At 25.4% G+C, this 23111-nt stretch overlaps 3 protein-coding genes across 4 annotated transcripts; 1 reads left to right on the forward strand and 2 right to left on the reverse strand.

Annotated features, from left to right (window-relative positions):
- Positions 1–191: 191 nt before the first annotated feature.
- On the reverse strand, positions 192–7118 carry LOC126904836 (ubiquitin carboxyl-terminal hydrolase 43). Its single transcript, XM_050684121.1, has 12 exons — positions 6378–7118; positions 5655–5949; positions 5350–5592; positions 5117–5255; positions 4624–4768; positions 4151–4441; positions 3458–3563; positions 3208–3386; positions 2939–3144; positions 2658–2870; positions 1370–1470; positions 192–976 (listed from the first exon to the last, which is right to left on the reverse strand). The coding sequence occupies exons 1-12, from the start codon at positions 6836–6838 to the stop codon at positions 872–874; spliced, it is 2484 nt and encodes an 827-aa protein (XP_050540078.1). The 5' UTR covers positions 6839–7118; the 3' UTR covers positions 192–871.
- A 350-nt stretch (positions 7119–7468) lies between these two features.
- LOC126904837 (hepatocyte growth factor-regulated tyrosine kinase substrate) lies at positions 7469–14738 on the forward strand. Its single transcript, XM_050684122.1, has 15 exons — positions 7469–7736; positions 8264–8348; positions 8593–8668; positions 10245–10433; positions 10505–10654; positions 10761–10885; positions 10957–11029; positions 11702–11797; positions 11866–11925; positions 12043–12168; positions 12235–12466; positions 12541–12725; positions 12959–13121; positions 13935–14027; positions 14085–14738. Exons 1-15 carry the CDS (start codon positions 7706–7708, stop codon positions 14576–14578), a joined length of 2178 nt encoding a protein of 725 aa, XP_050540079.1. The 5' UTR covers positions 7469–7705; the 3' UTR covers positions 14579–14738.
- Positions 14739–14834: 96 nt separating this feature from the next.
- On the reverse strand, positions 14835–23075 carry LOC126904845 (uncharacterized). Of its 2 annotated transcripts, none has more exons than XM_050684143.1 (5): positions 22633–23075; positions 15434–15524; positions 15255–15328; positions 15040–15193; positions 14835–14979 (listed from the first exon to the last, which is right to left on the reverse strand). In XM_050684143.1, the coding sequence occupies exons 1-5, from the start codon at positions 22714–22716 to the stop codon at positions 14879–14881; spliced, it is 504 nt and encodes a 167-aa protein (XP_050540100.1). In that variant the 5' UTR covers positions 22717–23075; the 3' UTR covers positions 14835–14878. The 2 variants fall into 2 exon arrangements, with proteins under 2 accessions (XP_050540100.1, XP_050540101.1); XM_050684144.1 differs by lacking the exon at positions 22633–23075 and adding an exon at positions 22378–22518.
- Between the last annotated feature and the right edge of the window lie 36 nt (positions 23076–23111).

Genomic DNA, 23111 nt, shown 5'->3' on the forward strand with positions numbered 1-23111 from the left:
CACTATTTAAATATACACATATATAATGTTCATTAAATAAGGAAAAGGTAAAATTTATATATAGCAATTTTAGTAAAAATAACGATTTTTACACATAGTGACTGTGGCAATCAAGAATATATGTAATTTGATGTCTAAATCTAACCTGTAGCTGATCAGCGAGTAGAGGGTTTTGAAAAATAACTGTTGAAAGAAATAGTGTAAAAAAAATAACACTAAACAATAATCATTAAGCGAATATGGTTAAGTTGTTAAGTAGGTTTAAACAAATAATAGCCATATAATTTTTTCTTTTAACTTTAGGCTATCCTATAAAACATAATAATTATTATTCTAATAAATAAAGGGAATGAGGAAAAAGTGGTAGTAACAAAATAAATAAAGTACATTTACTTAAAAAAATAAAATTTAAATTGGACAAAATAAAAATTTACCTTTTACCTTTTATTCGTAAGAATTAAATGAAATTGTGCAAATTTAATAAGTGAATTTATATAAATATATTAGGCATTAGTTATATATAATAAATGTTTACATTTATATATTACAATATTTTATATAGAATTATTTTTGAGCATTTTATACTTAATAATTGTATTAAAGATTTTTGTAGCTCAAATAATAAAATACATATAAAATGTTTAGTAAATACACATTTTGTTTATCCATTAAATTGATATAAATGGATTATGTTAAATACAAGGAATGTTTTTGTAATGTGAGCAAATAAACAATTTTTTTTTGTTGCCAAAATATTTATATATAACCTGTAGCTTAATTTCTTAATTATAAAAACAAATAATAATAATTCATAAATGGTAATTGGTATACTATCCTTAAAATAACAATTTTAAAACAGATTTATTAAATATTAAATACATGACTCCTTGGCATTATTCAAAAAATTTTTAAAATTATTATCAGATTCGTCATTAATTGGTTCAGTTTGTATCCTGTCATTAACAGTGGGTGAATTCTAAAAACAAATACAAAGTATAATAAATAAGTACATATTGGCATTATAAATACAAAAATTGCAAGATAGTAAAATAATGTAAATCTAAAATTTTGTTATAGTTAAATTTAAAGATTTGAGTATCATATTTTTTAATGTAATATTCAGGTGTCTCACAATGGTCTAACAACTTTAATAACTTTTGAATCTGCAAATATTTTGTTATTACCATTTATTTTTTAAATAGTACTTTGCAGTTTAAATTATGTCTGTAACATAGCATACACTGCACCATCAAAATTATAATATTTATTACATAAAATATGAATAAGTCAAAAGTGACATTTTTTGTGTTATTACACTATTATTTTAAGAATATATCAGATATAAATATATTCAAAAAAGAATACATACTGATCTTGAAAAGACTGCATCATTTTCCACTGTTGAAGATCTGGAAATAGTATTGCTAGATGGTGAATCACTTAATTCGTCAATATTTTCACTATTATTTTCTAAATTAAAATATGTTTACTATTAATAAATAATATATAAGTAGATTTCATTAAAACAGTAAAATAATTTTTTTCTGGTTATCTTCTATTGTTGACCAATGTAATAACACGGCCGCCGGGGATTGACGGCCGGTTATAGAAAGTTTACCGGAAATCATGTGAAAAAAAGAGGCACGGTACGGGATTAGAACGCGCGACCCAAGGCGTTGTATAGACAAACCTTACCACTAGGCCACCGTGCACTTATGATTCAGATCCCGATACACTTTCATTTAGGTTGATAACATGATGTGCAGCTGAGGGAAACACGGTACTGTATCAGTAAATAAGTCATGCCTATTATTTAATAGAATATAAAGACATATGTAAATTTAAGTATTATTTTTGTCAGACAATTTTTTCATGGAGTCATAACCATAAAAGGATACGGATCTATTAATTAAAAAATTAGTCTCTCCTTTAAAAATTAAAAAAAATTATAAATTATGTAATATAAAAAAATTTTAAAAAGAGGGCGAAATTGGACAATTTTTGTGAGAAAGGACCACATTTTTTATAAAATTAGTGTCGACTACATTTTGTTTTATGACGTCAGTCGTAACAATATGTATTATTATATAAAAAAAAAAAATACTATATTAATATATAATAATACATTAATTTAAACTAAAAAAGTATTTCAATCAAACTACAAAAATTACTAATGAATTGAGGATACGTATTTCGTGAATAATGTTACTATTATCAACGATTAAAACATGCTAATGTGTAATATATATTTAGCATTAATAATTATTATATTTTTTAGTTTAAATCAATATTTTAAATATATTTCTAATTTTAATATTATCAGCCATAAGTGATAAATTCTTACATAATATGTATAATTTTATACATTTTTGAGAGAGTTAAAATCTCACATTTTTTCATGTTTAAAGTGTTGAAATTGAATCCAAAAGTTAAACTTTCATTTTGTAAAAATTTTTACGTTATACCCGACTGTTTTAAAAATTAAAACTATGAATAATATTAATTAAATTTCATGTAAAAATTATGTTTTAGCTATTCTATATATTTGCTTGTTATTTATTAATACTTATTCAAATATTTATGGTGAAAAATTATTATACTTCTAGTTTTAGGTACTTTAAAGTTGACATACTATGACTTAAAATAAAACTTAGTACCTTTATTGTCAACAATTTGTCCAACTGAATGACTGTTTGATATGCGAGTATGTAACCTTGTTGCCCAATGATCTGTGCCATTAAGAATCATATCACGTCTTTGGTAAAATAACATATATGCTGATGTAGTCACTAATGATGTATCTGGGATGGGAGTAACTTTTGTGTCATCAAAACTGTACCATTGCTTATCATATGGATTTTTACAAAATGCTAATAAAAATAAACAATGATTTTATTTTAGTCATGCAATTATGAAGTGAAAAAATTAATGTTTATACCAGTATAATGACCACTATGTGGATCTGAACCATGGTGATTACATACAGCATACAAATCGTATAAGTTACGATCGTGTATTGAGTTTAAACGGCGTGATGATGGAGGTTTTAATGGTACCCTAACATCCCGACCTATGGCTAAATGAGGGGTCATATCAAAACTATAAAGAGGAAAATCTACAAGAACTGAAAGTTTAGTTGGTTGCCTAAAACATAAAATTATAAATATACTTAATATTTTTTATACCTTTTAATTCATTTAAATTTACTTATTATTTTGTTGTCGTGTAGATGGTAGAGTTAATGACTGCCGAAAACGTTTTAAATGAACAACTAATATGTCTGGTAATGTCCATAATCCAAGTTTTTTTACAACCTCTTGTTTTAAATTACACTGCGGACAATGCCATGCATTTTCTGGTCCTAAAATTTCTTCTTTTGTATACATCTAAAATATTATATTAAAAATTTTAAGATATCAAAGACAAATTATTTACTTTATCATTAAAAAATACTTACATCAAAACATTGTTCAAGAGTGATAGATGTACCATGTTCAGAGTTTAGTTTTAGTTGTTTCACACTAGCATGTTCTTCAACTTGTTCACAATGATCCGCAATAGTTCTATATAAATTAATTGACATGATAAAAAAAATAAATAAATAAGAAAACATTGCTCAAAAGATTTAAAAAATAATTATAATTTAGGTTCAAATTAACATAGAAGTAATCAAATTTGTAAGAATTTTATAAAGCTAAACTACTGGATTCACTTTTCTAAAATTGATTGCTACAAAATAAAAATCAGACTATGACTAAAGAAAATTGATCAATAAATTCATGGATTTCTAACAAATGGAATAGTCTTATTTTATTAGTTAATACAAAATAATGATGTGTAATGATTGTTTTTAATTTAATTGTTAATATATTTAAAATTGGCCGACCTCAAATAGTTGTGATTAAGAAAGAAAAAGAAAAGTATATTTAAAATATAAAAAATATGTAAAAAAAACTACCTATTAAAAATAACTTAAAATAAGTATACCCTGGCCTTTGGGAATGAATCAGTTTTAAAAATGTATTAAATTGATTATCATCAATTTATCAATAAAGTATTATCTAAAAAAAACTAGTTAATAATTAATTTTTATTAATATTCTTTAATACTTAAAAACAAATTGATCTAAAACTTAAATGTAAAATAATACGTTTTTTTTGCATGAAGGTCCCATTCAAGTATAAATTTAATATGAGGTTGATCTCCAGACATTGCTAATGCTTGGTCAATGGGATCCGTAAAAAGAGGTAGTTCTACAGTTGGGTCAAGATATTGAGGTAAATCACTAGCATCAGCCAAACGTATACCAAACAAAGGTATGTCTTGTTCAGCAGTTAATATATCATCATGTAACATTGAAGCCATTTCTTTCAATAAGAGTTTTTGAAGATCTTTGTATGATGTTTCACGACAAATTTGCATTGTAAAAGCACTTCCAAATCTATTACAAAAAATAAATAAAATACAAAAAAGATACCTTTAACTCAGTTGCACAAAAATACATAGAGACATAGAAATATCTTTTATCACATAAATGGTTCATCAAACTAAGTTACCATGATACTGTAAGACTTGAAATATATATAACTTTCTTGGAGAAAATAAAATGTTTAAAAATAGTACCTAGAACATTGATCTTCAATAACAAGTACATTAACCCAACAGAGCAATAAATAGGGGCCACTTTCATTACTGCATTCATTTAACTTAGGAAGTTCCAAACAGTACAAAGGGTCAGATTCTTTAATCATTGATACAGGCATTGAATCTAAAAAAAGTTGAATACTATGAATATTACTAAATATTAAATATTTTTTACATAATAAAATGTAGAACTAATTAAATAATTTAAAACTAAATTTTTTTTTATAATATTCAGTTAAACTAAAAAATATGTAACTAAATGCCATAAAAAAAACTTAAAAATAGTGTATGCATATTTCAGGAATAGTATTACTATTATTATAATAATATGTTTACAATGGTAAACATATACTGACTCAGTAATATTAAATACCTATATTTTTTGGTTAAAATAAATATTTTTAATTTTAATAATATCAAATACATGTGATCTATTTTTATTAAATAAATACATTATTAATTTAAATATTACCACAAAATGTCCTATTGAACCCAATATCAGTAATTTCTGTAATTAGCATATGTTCTTGTTGAATACCTGTATATGACCACAAGAGTTCACGAAATTCAGCAATTGTAAAATCAATTTGAAGTGATAACCCCAACTTAACCTAATTATAAAGAATATAAAACTTTTATTAATTTTGAACTATGCTTAATATTTACTTTTAAAAATGATTTATTTTATTAAAATAAAGTACTTACTTCTCTAGGTTGTTGTGAAGTATAAATTACTGTTACATACACAGGTGTTGAATAACATTGAGGTACTGGTATGGATATACATAGAAATGGATCAAATGTATTAGATTGCCGCATACAACGGGGACAAGTTAAGGAGGACTTAAATTGGGCTTGGAAAACATTATGTATAAAAGATTCATTACACCTTACATGATTAGCAAGTGTTTCAGCAGCTACTTGTTCATCTGGTCTCCCAAAAGTATTCTAATTAAAAGTAAAAAAATGTATTAAAATGATAAGTCATAAAATATAAAACTGCTTATTACTCTAATTGTCTTATATTTCTTTTTTGTAGCTGTATTCAAATCTTCATGAACTTTATCTAAGAGCCAAAGCAAAAACTCTTGAGCATCATGTTGATTATTTCCTCTGTATTGAGAGCCATATTTATCAACAATTGCTTTAAACTGATTTGACATATCTGGATCATACTTGCAAAGCCATATAGATTTCAACAACAATGCTAATTGTTCAGTCATTTCTCCACGAGTACCATACTTTTTCGAATTTAATTTATTTCTTCTAGTCAGATCCATTTTGTATTGATCCATTACAAAATACCTGATAATTTTTTAAAATAAAAAATTAGAAAATAAACTTAGAAAGTCATTGCAACATTATTTATTTTAATTAACTAATAAAATTAATTTAATAATAACAACAAAGAAATATAAACCTAATAAGTCACTCTTAATGAAAATTCGTATTTATTTAAAGGAACTACCAAATAATTTTAATTACAGAAAAAAATAGCAGAAATATAATTATATTTGATCTATAGAAAAATAATAACAATTAAATTTGTATTAATTAAAAAACCATAAAAATTAGTACTTATTAATTTACTATGAATCACTTCATAGTATTAAATCACTTATTAAATCACTATGAAGAATTACTATAAACTTATAAAGAATGCTAGAAATAAAAATAATGGAAAAAATATGGAAGAATGGTTTGACAAATTATGTTTGTATTATTTTATTTACCTGGCTAAAACGTCTGTATGACTTAAACATTGTAGAACAGCATTCATAAAACATGTATTACCCTGATTTCGAAGTCCCACTACACCAGGAACTTTATCTCCAGTTAAAATCTTGGGACCTTGAAATGTATTTTCATTATAAATATCTGATGAAGACCGTGATATATAGGCGTCATATTTGGAACATAAATTGCCTTTGTCCTGTTGTAGGCCAATGTAGGACATTTTTTGTAACATTTTCCCTAAAACCTTATTCCATGATGATGGTTTTCGGAACATAGATAACCTTAATTTTGTATCATCCATATCTCCCTGTCTTATATGCTTACTACGTATAAGGTCTCGCTTCAATGAAAATGACCGTTTTATCTTAGGAGGTGTCTGGTTAGAATCATCATTACGTATCATGTTTTGCAGTGCTTCTATTGATGTACGTTTTTTCAACAAAGATATCTCGTCCATTTTAAAATTTTACAACTCAATTTTAGCAACATTAGAAATAAATTTGCCTATAAACAGTAATAATAATACGAACAAGCCATAAATACAACCACTACAGTATGTAGTAAAATCGATTATCTGTGTAAAAATGTGGGACGATATTGGATTAGGCGGACGTAAGAACATCCAAAAATGTTTACCATCACTTAAATAAGGTAAATAATACTATTATCTCAAAGAATATATTAATAAAAATGATTTATGAAATAATTAACAACTCTTTCATTAACTATAACTAGTAAAATATTTTATCATTTCCTTATCGAAATACTTTCGAAAACAGTGCAGCCAAACTAACACTTCTAATTGATTAGCATTTTCTAGATACCCCATAAATACTTATAAATTGTGAGTCACAATAAATCTTCCATATATTATTCGTATTTATTTATTACTGTGTAAAATTAAAATATTAAAAAGAATAAAATTTTCTTCAATGAACTAATGCCTATTTCATAACAGCATGGTTACATTTTTGCCCTGATAAAGATTTTCAGGAAAAAATGTCGTGTTCTATCTAGTTATAAAAACTGGTATTACTGATTGTCAATGACAATGATAACATTATGATAAATAAGAGGTTCCACTAAAGAAAATTACTACTGTAAATACTGATTCATTATCTTGTCCAATAATGTCGTCATAGTTTTCAAGTCATAGTCTCAATGTTTTTGTTAGTCTATACAATATTTATCAATTAAAATCACTTTCTTTAATTCGGTTACCATTTTTAACTATATGTAAATTTCATCGACACTGCAGAATCTTTAACACATTGTCACATTTACACGTCATTAATATTTTTAGCTTGGTTACGTTATTGGCAATATGTTCAAATCCAATTTCGAAAAATTACTTGGTAAGAAATATATATGATGATTGCCATACTTATAGTAATATATTTATCACTATAAATTTTGTACCAGATCATAGAAATTTAATTGAAGTTTCAGACATGATTGTAAAAGAGTAAATTTAAATTTACAGATAAAATGTTTATGTATTAAAATAATATATGATATGCTTTTTATAGACATAAAATATTCTAATAATTAATTTAAAACTACAATTTTAAATATTTCCTTTTTAAGATTGTCACAAAATATAACTTCAGTATTTATAAAAAAAATATATTTTAATGATTTAACTTTAAATATTATGAACTAAAAATTGTATAAATTAAATTAATAGTAATTAAGCCATTATTGCTACTATAAGAGATATAAATAATTTTTGGAATAGATTCACATTGGAGCTTATTAATTTCAACGTGTATCAATTAATGTTAATATTTATAACTATTTGAACAGTATATAATTTGAAAAAAAATATTTATCTATACAGTTCATTATTTTCAATTATAATTAAAACATTATTTTATTTTAGATAAAGTGACTAGTAACTTACTACTAGAACCTGATTGGCCATCAACATTAGAAATATGTGATTCTATCAGACAGAAAGATGTGCAGTAAGATAAATTTCATTTGTTAGCTAGAATATAATGATTTCTTTTATATATTTTTTATATTTCATAAATATTCGATTGTAGAATTTAGTTTTTTTTCTTCATATAAGTCTTAATTAGTTAAATTGTATTTAATTTAGTTCTTATCTTTAATAACTACATTTAATAAATTTTAACCTAATACATATTTATATTTAAAGTTAATGTGTTGTATTGTTTTATTTCATAAAGTTAATTATTTTTTTAGGCCTAAATTTGCTCTCAATGCTATAAAGAAAAAACTATTAAGTTCAAATCCTCATACTGCTATGTATAGCTTACTGGTTAGTATTTTTCACTATTGTAAAATCAATATGTTTATTGTTAAAGTTTTTTCTTATTTGATATAAACAATCTATATTATTTTGTACAATAAGCTTATAAGATAAATATATGACATGTAAACTTGATAAATAGTCACCCATTACCAACACATTTACATTTAACACATTGACATTTAAATATTAGTTATTTATTTAAATTTCATTATTATTATTTTTAATTAATACAACTAATGAGTTTGCAACAAATTACAACACAACTTCCTTTTTAGCTTCAGTTGGGGATTTCCTAGGAGTGTGAAAAAGGATAGGTCCTTTATTAAAGGATTAAGATAATTTTAAAGTCTTTTAGAGAAATGTGAGTAATAAGTGAGTGCTTCTTCCTTAATATTTTTAATAGTAAAATCATTTTGTAGGGTTTAGTTAGAGACATATGGTAAGGCATTGAAGATTTGTCAAAGTGTTATATTTTGGAACATTTAGCTTTTGTGTAAATTTGACTTTTTTGTAGTATGCCAAAGTTGTAATCTGCAAGTCCAAATAGGTTTGAATAGAGTTTTGTAAAGTAAAAGCGCATTCATTTATTAAAGGTTTAACTGATATTACAAATATAAACTCCAGGTTAGTTGCTTACCTAAGATAATTCCCAAGTACCTGGCCTTATCCACTGTAGGAACAGGATATTTAATGTAACAATAGGATATATACCATGTTTAAGTGTGAAATGATTTATTTTAACTCTTCATTTCTCATACCACACGGGCATGAGGTTAAGATTATTAAAGTTAAATGCTGTTATAAAAATGTCAACTAATTTTTCTGATTCATATAAAAATTTTCAACTCAACAATTTTTATAAATAATTCTGTTACTGAAATTATACTAGTACATAATTCAATTATAGTTAATAATTTAAAAGAAAGACATTAAATGTGTACACAAAAAAAAAGAATTTCATGTGATAAGAAAAGTTAAATTAATAAACAATATTTTCATACCAGGGCTCATAACTTCTAGCATTTTCATATTATTTTATTAAGATCTTAGAGATACCTATATAAGTTGTAAATTTATTTCAAAAAACCAGTAAGTTTCATACAAATTTTTATTATTGTATATTTCAAAGCTAAAAAGCTGTTTTGCTAATTTTGTGTTTTAGCGCTATTTCAGTACAGTAGTAGAGAAAAATTTTGTGAGAACAAAACTATTGTAACTAAGAAAAATTCTATGTTTAAATTAGTTTTTTAACTCGTCTTAATTAAGAAGTACAAAGGGGCAAAATTATTAAAATATTTCTATGCAACATATAGAAATATAAGATTTTAAAGTTGCTGATTTTTCTCTACTGTGTATGTGGGTAGTCTCAGTAAAAATGTTATAAATTAATAATATGCAAGTAGATGCAAGCAAAATTGAGACTTGGCCTTATTCTTAATATTTATCACATGAATCACATCTTGTTTTATTTATTTAAAAAATTATAAATGTTCAATTTTAATGATAAAAATGTATTTTTTGTAATGTATTAATTATAAAATTGTTAACATTTTTATAAAATAATAATTTTTGAATATTTTAGGTATTGGAATGTTGTGTTAAAAATTGTGGTCAACTTATACATGATGAAGTAGGATCCAAGCCTTTTATGGAACAAATGAGAGAAACTATTAAAACTACTCCACATGAAAATGTCAAGAATAAAATTTTAGAACTACTGCAAACATGGGCATTTGCTTTTCGAGCAGTTCCTAAATATTGTGCTGTTCAAGTAAAATGAAGGATATACTACATTTTTTTTTTGCATATATAAACTTATATAAATATATATTAATCAATTAGGATACTGTTAATATCATGAAAGCAGAAGGCTATACTTTTCCTGCCTTGAAAGAAAGTGATGCAATGTTTAGTTCTGATGTTGCTCCAGGATGGGAAGATTCTGATTGTTGTCATAGATGTCGTGTTAAATTTGGAATGGTGCAGCGTAAGGTATATTTAATAATAAATATTTGGTATTTTTAAAACTTTAATTTTTGATAAAAAAAAAAAATTGCTTTTGATCTTAAATTTCCTTTACAAAGATTTTTTTATTTAGCATCATTGCCGAGCTTGTGGACAAGTTTTCTGTGCACAATGCTCATCTCGATCTTGCACTTTACCTAAATTTGGTATTGAAAAACCGGTTCGTGTTTGTGAAGCTTGTTATGAAAAATCTAATAAGTATATATAATTAATTTAACAAAAACCTTACTAAATAAAATGTTTATTGTGTTAATATTCTGTTGATACAGATCCCATTCAACCAAAGGATTAGATGATCTCCCAATCGAATATCTTACAAGTTCTTTAGCTCAACAAAATCAGGTTTTTATAATTTTAAAATTTAATAGTTTGGACATAATATGTATTTCAGAAACATAAAGTTGTAGAAAGTATTGCATAACAGAAGTGTAACAAAAATAAAATTCTTTTATATATAAAAATTATAACTAATAAGGAATTCTATAACTATAGAAGTGGAGCCCAACCAGTAGTAAGGTTAATGGTTATAACTCCTGGAATGGAATTAATTCTTAAATTATAATAGTGGTTTTTGAACTTTTCTTTTTTTACTTATCAGGTTTACTTTAGGTTCTTTTTCTTGAAAAAAAATAATCATAATCCTCTCTAAAAATATATTCCAATTTTATCACTAAACTATAATAATTGAAATAAAATTATTGAAAAATAAATAAATAGATATAATACTATTTTAAAGAGTCAGTAGTAACAAGAATTTTTTTTTAGTTTTAATTTTTAATAGATTAGAGGGTATCTTTATTGCTCAAATTAGTAAAATATATATATATATAATTTCTTTTAGAGTCTGATGTCAGACATATTATTTATGTTTATATTATAATAAAATAAAAATAAAAAGTATAAAAAATGGTAAATCAAAAAAGAATGTTTAAAATATATTATAATATATATAAGATAGATAAAATAAATTTTCTATAATTATTATATTAAAATGTAAAATGAATATATTGTTAGGTACCAACTAATAGAAAAACAGAAGAAGAACTCAGAGAAGATGAAGAATTACAATTAGCTTTGGCACTTTCTCAATCTGAAGCAGAACAACAGAAAGTAATAGTTATTTATCTTCAATTTTCCGTATAAAATAAATAACAATATTTTGTTTTATACTCTTTTAGGTGCCATACATAAGTTCAGTTTTAAATCAAGCTTCTCGCTTATACTCATCACCACCAGTAGTAATAACCTTCAATTATAAAGAAATGATAATTTATCTCAATATATATTAGAAAATAAAGAAATTTATTTGTTTTATTTATTCATTTTTTTAACAGAGTTTAATTGTCTTATTTTAGAAAGAAGAAAAAACAGAAGTTGAAGAAGATCCTGAAATGGCTCGTTATTTGAATCGTTCTTATTGGGAAAATCGAACTGAAAAACAATCAAAAACTTCACAATTTAATAATTATTCAGCAGCTAATGTACATTTAAATTACTTTAAAAAGCTTATAAACAAGCTTAATATATAATTTTTGAAATTGTTTTAGACAATATCCAACACAGCTATTAAAAATGATCAGTGTGATGATGCTGAAGAAATGGAAGCTTTCATAACATCTGTGAAATCACAATTAGAAATTTTTGTAAATCGTATAAAATCAAATTTGAGTAGAGGTAGAACGGTTATTAATGGTGGTTCATTAGATACATTTTATTCCAAAATTACACCTATGCACCAAAAATTATTACAATATATTCAACAGCAGGATGAAAAGAGATGTATTTTATATTATATATTTATATATATATATATAGAATTTTTAGCATGTATAATTAATTTTAATTTTTTTTAGTGTATTATGAAAGATTGCAAGATAAAATGGTTCAAGTTAAAGATACTAGAGCAGCATTAGATGCTATGAGAGAAGATCATAAAGCTGCTTTACAGCAAGAAGCTGCTTTTGCAGAACAACAAAAGCAATTACAATTAGCAATGAAATTGGATATATTAAGACAGAGAAAACAGCAGTATCAACAAGTAGATATTCAAATTTATTATTACTAGTTATATTGTTGCACAAATTTATGTATGACTAACTTAAATATATAGTACATACTTGTAGGTATAATTTAATTGCATATTTTTGTAATGTCACGTATATTTTTTCAACATTATTTTGACAACTTTTAGTATAATCTTTTTCCTTTTTTTTTTTAATATATTATAATAAATTTTAAAATATTTATTAAGTGGTAACATTTATTTTATAGTATCAACATCAAATGACACTTGCACAAGTTCAACAACAAGAACAAGAAATGGCTATGCGAATGGAGCATCAACGTCAAAATTATCTTACAACAAATATGTATGGGCCTAGTTCATTACCAAGTATACCAACAGCACCAACATCATACATGCCACCTGGCCCTAGTAAATAATTTTAATATTTTTTGTTTTTGTATTTAAAAAAAGTTGTGCGAGGCACAACAAAAATTTATTCTCAGATGGAATTATAATTTGAAAAAGTTTATCAATAGAAATAACAGAATCAATAAAAACATTTTTTAGTTCTAATTATTCATAACACATCAATTTCCAATATTAACTTGTATCAGTATAAATAAAACTAAACAATTTATTTAATCAGTAAAGCAGTTTTCACAATAGTAGATAAGGTCTACGAACTGTCTATTTAATCAATTATAAATTACAGTTCTTAACCCCCATAGCTCTGTACTTTAAAGAATTTGAAGCTATATATATATACGTATTCATATGACCTTTACACTAAGGACCTTTGTTATTGTTAATCTCAAAAAGATTTATGAAGTGGTGTATTTGCAAAAAACCTATTTTTTTATTTTAAGGTATATGGTGATTTGTAACTGTATAAAGTCTTCAATATAAATAATACATAAGTTATTTTTCTGGGGTATACATTAATTTAAACATTGTTAGTTGGTATACCTCGTTTACCGTCAAAATACCATTGAATTTACTTTTCTCAAAATGTATTTTCATGTTACTGTTAACCAATAAGAGCCATTGTCATAATCATAACAAACATGATAGTTTCAAGATTATTTAAGAATTAATAGTACATTATTATACAGGTGTTTAAAAAGTAAGAAAATGGGTCAATTGTTACAAACAATGAAAACAATAGAAATCCTTTTCCTTACTCACTGAACACCTATATATACTCTCTTATGAATATTTACTGAAAATTTACTACTTTTACAGACTCAGTGATAACTTCTCAACTACAAGAAAATAATGTGAGATATCAGCAATCTACAGAGCCTACTCAATTTCAACATGTATCTCAATCGCAAAGTATACTTGAAAAGAAATTTTAATTTATGCTATTAATAATAATAAATATTTTTTCAGTTTTCAACGGAAGACACATGATACCACCAAATCCTAGTGTAGCTCCAATTAGTCAGCCTGTTAGTTTGCCATCTAATGAACCTAATAATTTAGGGCAAACTAATCCAAATATTTCTCAACCTATATACCAGCAACAGATGTCATCAATGACAAATGTCATCAATTCGGGTATCCCTATTAGTCAACCAATTAGCTCAGTACAACAACAACAACTTTCTGGTGTTGGCTCTACACAACCAATGATACCAGGCCATCATCAAGCTCCTATGCCTCATTTAGGACAACAACGTCCAATGACTGTTGGACAACCAATGATACCAAGTCAACATCAGCAACCAATGATTGGACAGATACCACCTATGTCTTATGGAACACCACTACATATGGGACCTTATGGACCTCAGCATATACCTAGTCAACAAATCAATCCACAGCCTTCTGCTCCCAATCAATTAGAACAACCTGCAGTTGCTGAATTGATAAGTTTTGATTAGTTAAATAAACAACATTCCAAGTATACATTTTATCACATAATATATTTATTAAAACTTAACGTTATTTTAATTTTGTGGGTATTTTATTAAATTGTTTATTATTTACAAAATATAAATATTATATAAATTTTAATATATAAATAGTGCTTTAAATAAATAATTTACTGGCAAAACTTGTTATTTATTATTTGCACACGTACAGGCACACATAATTATTTATTAATATCCCTAATAATACTTTGACAATAAGTTATATCTATTAAATTATTGACAAATTAACTTTTAACAAACATTAAATTCTTAACCATAATAAGGTGTTCTTGTATAAGGTGTTCTGTTATCTTCTTCTTTGATTTGTTGGTAATAACTGTAAGTTACCCACCACATATATACATAGAGACCTAGAAAAATAAAGTCAATTAATTGGTATTAATAACACCTTTATATTTTTATTAACTTACAGACAAAAAGTAAACCAATTACTAAAACAAGAACACTAGTGATGTAATATGAATGAATCAAGTAATCTATTGCTGTGTAGAGAATGGATATAACTAGTCCAATACACAATAAAATAGTTAAAACAATCCAAGGTAGCATTAATATTTTCTTTCTCTGAAATAGTTTTAAAATGTTAATAAGTTTATGACACTTACATTTTTTTTATTCAATTTACCATGAATACTCCTGCTAATAGTATAGAACAGATAACTATTGTCATAATAAGATTAATTGCAACTATAATTCTTACTAAAAACAAAAAGTAAATTATAAACAAATATAAGGATATGTAATTAATTTTCATCTAAAAATTTTTAAAGCTGTCAAGTTTTATTTTTAATTTAGAGTACTTACCAACACTCTTTGGTAGAAAATCTACGATAATAGTCTGTATTCTTAAGTCTTCATTTACCAAAATAACTATTAAAGTAATTATGGCAATCACCTGGGAATCAAAATCGTAATGAATTAATGTGTGTTTGTATTGGAGTATCATATATATATTTAAAAATAATTTTTGATTTAATAATTATTAATTTATTATACTAATGATATAATTTTAATAGCTACAAAAGAAATTTTCTACATTAACTAAAAAAATCATCATACTTAATTTAAAGACTTAACTAGCTAAACAATTAATAGTAACTTTAAAAATATTTTATTTTAAGAGAGAATCTCTCTTATAGACGTAGGGTAATCAATTTTTTTAAGAGGGTTAAATTAATTTTTCCCACTTAAAATTTTTTATATAACAATGCATATAATTTTACTAAATTGTTGAGGAGACTAAATTGTTAACTTTATATTTATACAAATATGTTTGTTAATAATTAGCAATAATATAAGTATATTGTTATATTGTTGCTAAGTCTTCTAGCCATCTTTCACCCTGCACCAATGAAAGAGACTTTTAAAATAATCATTTTATCTAATAGTTTTACAAATCAAGCCAACTTTATCTTTTGTGGAATCCAAGATGAGCAATTTTTTATAATAAAAAGAGTTACCTAAAAGAAAGTTCAGCAAAAAAATGAACGACATCAATTAAGTAAGATATCTAAGTCTTTAAAATCTGAAAGAGATTCTCTATCAATAATTTACAGAGAAGTTCCAGATTTTAAGAAAACTAAAACTAATATGTTAGTTTTCTTTCTTTCTAATTCATTTGTTGCCTACCTCTATTTAATATTATTGCTTAACAAAACTTCTATAATTTAATTTTGTCAAAAAGGAAACATGTCCCACTTAACTTGCCCTTAAGCTATTGCTATCTACAAATATAATAGGATAGAATATAATTATCGATATATTTGTCTTTGTTAAAAGTCTTAATACATAAAAATAAAAAAACGAGGGAAAATTATGAATAATAATGAATAAAAAATGTATAATGTAACATATTTTAATAAGAAATCGAAAGAAGTCGTTCTATAAATAAATGTATGTTAAGTAAATTTGAAGTTTCCAGAAGAGCCACATTGCCAAAAATCCAGAAATTATGTCACCTGTATTTATACAAAATAAAGTATTTTCTGACCAAAGTCGTTCGCAGAAATTTTTTATGGGATGGGGCAAAATATTTGGTTTCATTGCTGCTCAAGAGACGCAGCGACAAACAAATAAGAAAATGACCAGTAGACTTTTGCATCAATATTTTGTAAGTTATAACCCTTAAGAATAAAACATGGAGGTGTAAAGCGAGTATTTTTATTTTTATATCTAAGTACCATGTAGCACCTTTTTATATCTTTAAAAATAATGGTTCAAAAGTCATTTTCTTATTTTTAAGTCAATTAAACATGTATGATTTCCATTTAAAACACTAAAATAGATACAGTTTTAAAGAAAGAGAAATGGGTATTGAACTATATATTTTGTGTATTAATTAAAGTTAGTAGGATATTGTAACTTCTGAAATGAAGAAATATACTTTATCTTATACTTATGAAGATCATGCACAAGACCTAGTTACAGATCAATCTGTATAGTTTAAACTATAATACATAAGTGGCGTTAAAAATATAAATATTTTTTATATTTATCACTTAAATAAGTCTTTAATTTTAGTTTATGGTCCCTTTTGCGTTAATTTATTACAGAAATTCATACCTCCCCATCTACACCCGTAATTTTTTTACTAGGAAATAATAAATTATTATAATATAATGACAATAGTATGAGGTAACTTTGCTTTATAATATAGTATATTATACTTGAAGAAAAATCGATTTATAGGAAAATTATGGATATTAAATCATACAAATAAAAAAACATAAATACTGTACAATTTATTTTGTGGCTTAACGTACGTAATTTTTGTGCCAAGGAAAATTATTTATAAAAAGTTTTAATATTTGGCCTTCGTATTTTAGAGCCGCATTCAAACACTTAAGTTCTTGTTCAAGACGATATAAATAATTGTGTATTTGACTTAACGGCGTACCGTTTGCTCTTTTTTAGATCATACGTTGTTTATAGCAATATATCTTATCAAAATACCATTAAAATTATATCTGACTGAAAGGAAAGTAGTTTTTTATGTGAGCACGCGGTTTTTAAACCGTTAATAAGTGTTTGATTCTATTTCAACAATAATTTAACCACAGAAAGCACGTTTGTACAAAACACATGCCACTTTATTATGTGTAGTGAATTCATCTATTGCATATATTTCGACGTGCCCGTTACTCTAAATAGTCTGCACGTTATCATCATACAATGAGAGCCGACTAAGTAAAATTGCTTACATGTAAATTTCAAGCGCATAAATAAAAAATGTTCAACAAGCGTTCAGATAAAAGCAATCGTCTAGAGTTAGCTTAAGTGATTGATATTTAAATAGATTCTCTTTTATAAGAGTTAAAATGAAATATGAAAATGAATATTTTATCGGTTGAAGTATTAATATCTAATATTATAATATTTATATATTAATTATTATTTAATGCTACAAAAATAGGTTACTGTTGTGACTCAAATTTGCTGTGTCACGCCCAATATTGATTTTTATTGGCTGTGATTGGCCTAATGTTTGGTGTGAAAAGATTATCGCGATATTGGAAGTTATAATAATATATAGTATCCAATTAGTAAACACACATTTTTTCGCTCACTTTTATTTTTCCTTCCAAAAGGTAATTTTTTAGATTAGTAAGATTTAGATTTATGCGCTTGTAGTAAATGTGTTTGTACCTAATGCTGCCTTAGTATTAAGTATACATTTAGTATCATATTATTATATATAATTATTTAATTTTATTTGCGATTAAATGTTATTATGGAATCAAGCTTGATAGTTATTATTGTTTGCAAAATTAAAAATTTTAAATATTTGACCTTTACTCAGAAATCAGCGTCACTAGATAAACTTGTTGATTATCAGCTATCAGTTTTAAAATATAAATGCACCATATATTATATGTTTATGTAAAATCGAAGTATGCGAAATTTTAAATAATATAGAGGTGTCCTTCAGTGATTTACTTATTTGAACATAATTTTATATAGTCAAATTATTAAATCAAAATGGGACACCTGTGTTATCAAGATTCTCCTGAATTGACAATCTGTTAACATTAGTAACTATGATTAAAATTAATCACTTAAAAGTTGATGCTTTAAGTTAATGTGTTTGTTATATCCAAAGCTCATAATTATAAGGAAAAAAAATTGTTTTAAATTAGATGAGTCTGATTTTTAATTGATCTTACAAATTAAAAAAAAATGATTTTAATTGTATTTTAAACACAACAGAAAACATTTTTTTTAGTGAGGCATCTAATATTTTATCCCGGAGAAAATTAATGTAAAAAACACTTTTCTTATTCTCTCCACATTCTATTAAAATTTTGAATGTTTTTGAATATTGGTTTTAGTTAATTAATTTAAGAATTAAGTGCTATAAATTTTACGATATTATTTTGATTTATACATTTAAATTAATAGTTAATGAGTTAAATGAATAGACAAATTTATTGATTAACTTTCAAATCCAGCGCAAGTAATCTTAATTAACATATATTTTTTAAAATTTGGTATTAATTTAATTTTAAATAAACATATTGTGTCGTATCTCAAAATTTAATTTTTTTCATTTTCAAATAATATGAATGTCCATTTAACTACAATTAAATATTAAATGAAAATTAACAGTTATCAAGATTTGATTAATTGTTTTTCAAAGAAATATCGGTATTATTTACGTTAATGGTTTTCCATTAATTCAAATCATAAATCATTTGCCTTTTACTAAATTATCAAAATTTAACGTATTTATTTATAGTATTGTGCATCTAATACTATTATATGATGTATTATTTATAAAATATCTAACATACTAGTTACTGAAGAGGTATTTAAATCGTTTTTAATTGAACTATTTATTTAATAAACAACCTATATCCAAAATATTAAACTAGTAGAAAACAGTAAAAACAGTTTTTAGGCTATTATTAGTGCGTTGCGTTGAAACTACAACGGCTAATGAAAGTATTCAATGAATTACACCGAATAATTATGAAAACAATTAATTGACCCTATTTTTCCTTAAAAGTAGTTTTGAAAGTTTTGAACTTACATACTTTTTGCGATATAAACTCATTAATTATTACATTAAATTTATAACTACAATCTTCCATCGGACACTGTATTTTTTCCAGAATTTTTTTAACATTTTTCAAAACTTAATTTCTTTTTAATATTCATAAATTAAGCATTAGTCTATAAAAGACACATTGCATTTGAAACTTGATTTCCAAAATGTTGTGACTTGTCGTTTATCAAATAAGTGGTCCAATTACAATCCTATCACATATAGTTCGAAAAACAACCTTTAGAAATTCATTTTTGTTAAAATAAATTATACAAAATTTACTAAATAAAAACATGTTTACTTTAAATAAATCACTAATACGTTAGCCACATGCACTAAACAGTTCGATTGAACGGACGCAGACGGCTNTTTTTTTTTAATATTCATAAATTAAGCATTTGTCTATAAAAGACACATTGCATTTGAAACTTGATTTCCAAAATGTTGTGACTTGTCGTTTATCAAATAAGTGGTACAATTACATTCCTATCACATATAGTTCGAAAAACAACCTTTAGAAATTCATTTTTGTTAAGATAAGTTATACAAAAATTACTATATAAAAACATGTTTACTTTAAATAAATCACTAATACGTTAGCCACATGCACTAAACAGTTCGATTGAACGGACGCAGACGGCTCTACTGTAGTCATTATAAAGTTATTTTTGGTAGTCACAAAAAAGGATTAATCATTGTGTCATAATTCTAGTCTAACGCATACCTATTTAAGGTTACTGAAATGAGTGCATAGGTATTATTTTATGAAATATAATTTAAACGGTTTTTTTATTATAACCTACCTATGGGTAGGTTAAAATGTAATTATCATTCAACAATATATTTTTGGATGAGAGATAATAGTTTTAATCACCTAAATAAACGTGAACAGAAGTATGTTAGATTACACCCGTCAAATATTTTTGGAATGATAAATTTGTATAAACAAGTGGACAATTGTTATCAAGTATTTATGATTTAAAAAATGATTATTAACTTATAAAAATAGTATAAGACAACATTACCTCCAAAAAAATATATATTGTATGTTCGAATAACTTATTAAATTTTTAAATTGATAGAAGGTTGTTAGTAGTCAAAGATTACACAATTAATTTCATAACAATGTTTAAAATTAACGTTATATTAAACGTATATATTTTATATTATATTATTTTTTATTTATATTATCATATTTTTTATTGTATATACCTTATTATGAAAAGTTGTATCCTAAACAATTTTAAGATTTTTTTTATGAACATGATTTTAACATTTTTATTACGTTTCCTTATTTTCTCTGTATTGTAACAACTAAATAAACATTATATTTTCAATGATAACTTCTAACAGGTGCATGATATTTTCAACATATGATTATTTATTTTTTGGAAGAACATCAGAGCATTAAAATGAAGAAAGTAAACTCGAACGGAAATATTTTGATAGTTTTTAACACTGTTCCCTTTTTTGAATGTCAGGTCGTAATTTGTAAAGTTAAATCTTCTCACTACTATAATAATTTATAGACATGCAGTCGACTAAACACAGATGTTATCATCAGAAATTATCCCGACTTAGCATATTTTAAACTAGTAATAACATATTGTTGTTTATAATTAACATGGACAATTAATTTTTCTATTATCAATATGAAACATTTTTTTATTAACGACGTTGATACCTATACACAGTAAGTATTGCAATCGAAATACATATTTTAGGCGGTTGATTCATTGATTGAAATGTTTATTCCCATAAGTGTCGGTAATTTTGCAAAAAAGATAAATCATAGGTAATTAACAAAAAAATTGAAGGTGACAGTGTTCCAATAATATCTTTCTTATTGTCCAATACATAAAAAATTATATCGGTACCCAAGTTTTCTGTAATACATTGCAGTAAACTTTAGATTACACTAAAATTTGTTGTTCACTAAAAATCTACTTATAATTTTTGAAAATCATAACTTTCTATCGAAATTTTTGTTAGATATTATCTAACTATTCAAAATAATTTTAAGAATTATTATTTCTTATTTAAAATTAAGACAAATTGTAAATAAGAATTTTTTTTTAAAATTAAAGCTATGAAATCAATTGATTTTAAAACTATTATTATTTTTTTTGAAATATTGTCAAGACCAATTAAATACTAAAAAAATTATTTAGATTAAAGTAATTAAAACTTGAATTCTGGTACTTATCCAGACAATCGTGAGGTTTGGATCACTAAAATGTATAAAACTCGTACAGGGTCGAAGAAAAATTAACCACTAAATTTTTTCTTAATTTAATTTCCAAAATCGCGTCTATCAGTTACGTGTCTGAACAGAATTTATTTTCAATACATCTGTTGAAATATTTTATACCAAATTATTTTTATGGCTTTATTTTCAGAATTATGTAAATTCTGGTTTTTTACCAAAGTGTTAAATATTTTTAATGTAGGTCGACTAATGACCAATTTTCTATCATCTGGAACCAGAGTAGGCAATGCCCTTTAAACGCATTCGCGTATCCCACCCACCACGTCCTTGAACTTTTTGGCGTAGGTTGTTTTTAAATCACGAATGCCCGTGCCAATCCACCGAGTACAAAAATACACTTATCCAAAAGTTTGTACGTATTTTTAAGTAATTTGCAGATACGCGTTATTGTTTTTGTCGCGTTTGTTAATTGATTTGAAAAAAGGTAATAATTACAATGCCATAAACGCCACTGGTGATGGCACCAGTCTTCAGTGAAAAACCCATACACGAGCTGCTCAGTGGAATTTTGCGACCCATGATGATATGTTCCCTCGATTGGAAAGCGGACTCTTGGATGTTTTTTTAATAGCAAGTNAATACAAAAATACACTTATCCAAAAGTTTGTACGTTTTTTTTAAGTAATTTGCAGATACGCGTTGTTGTTTTTGTCGCGTTTGTTAATCTATTTGAAAAAAGGTAATAATTACAATGCCATAAACGCCACTGGTGATGGCACCAGTCTTCAGTGAAAAACCCATACACGAGTTGCTCAGTGGAATTTTGCGACCCATGATGATATGTTCCCTCGATTGGAAAGCGGACTCTTGGATGTTTTTTTAATAGCAAGTGTCAACACTAAAAAAAAAAAAAATGGCCAATAATATATCACTCGCGGACGTCGATCGGAACGTTCAGTTACGGACACTGCCGTCGATCGTCTTATGGCAGGCCATAAATAGACTTGACCGTAAGCGGATCAAGAGAATAGCGATGCGAAAAAACAGCGCGTGCTACTCGGTCGATTTGTTAGTTAGGAGTGTGTGTTCGCAGGCCTTGTTCCAACACGCGCTGACGACGCTGCGGTACTACTATAGTACTGCACTCTGGCCAGAGCACAGACGTGGGCCGCGAAAATCCAACGATGGAGGGAAACGCGCCGCAGTATGAATGATTACTAGTACAGAAG

The sequence above is a fragment of the Daktulosphaira vitifoliae genome, unplaced genomic scaffold, assembly GCF_025091365.1.
Source record: "Daktulosphaira vitifoliae isolate Bord-2020 unplaced genomic scaffold, ASM2509136v1 Scaffold_4, whole genome shotgun sequence".
Lineage (NCBI taxonomy): Eukaryota > Metazoa > Arthropoda > Insecta > Hemiptera > Phylloxeridae > Daktulosphaira > Daktulosphaira vitifoliae.

Excerpts from the sequence above, each read along its gene's own strand:
- LOC126904836 (XM_050684121.1), bottom strand. The coding sequence starts at position 6,838 with ATGGACGAGATATCTTTGTTGAAAAAACGTACATCAATAGAAGCACTG. Across the intron at positions 5,593-5,654 it reads AGAAATATAAGACAATTAGA|AATACTTTTGGGAGACCAGA; the intron begins GTAATAAGCAGT and ends ACTTTTAATTAG. Across the intron at positions 3,387-3,457 it reads CTCTTGAACAATGTTTTGAT|ATGTATACAAAAGAAGAAAT; the intron begins GTAAGTATTTTT and ends ATAATATTTTAG.
- LOC126904837 (XM_050684122.1), top strand. The coding sequence starts at position 7,706 with ATGTTCAAATCCAATTTCGAAAAATTACTTG. Across the intron at positions 8,669-10,244 it reads CTGCTATGTATAGCTTACTG|GTATTGGAATGTTGTGTTAA; the intron begins GTTAGTATTTTT and ends TGAATATTTTAG. Across the intron at positions 10,434-10,504 it reads CTAAATATTGTGCTGTTCAA|GATACTGTTAATATCATGAA; the intron begins GTAAAATGAAGG and ends TTAATCAATTAG.
- LOC126904845 (XM_050684143.1), bottom strand. The coding sequence starts at position 22,716 with ATGGGTCGCAAAATTCCACTGAGCAACTCGTGTATGGGTTTTTCACTG. Across the intron at positions 15,525-22,632 it reads CCAGTGGCGTTTATGGCATT|GTGATTGCCATAATTACTTT; the intron begins GTAATTATTACC and ends TTTGATTCCCAG. Across the intron at positions 15,194-15,254 it reads TATTAGCAGGAGTATTCATG|AGAAAGAAAATATTAATGCT; the intron begins GTAAATTGAATA and ends AAACTATTTCAG.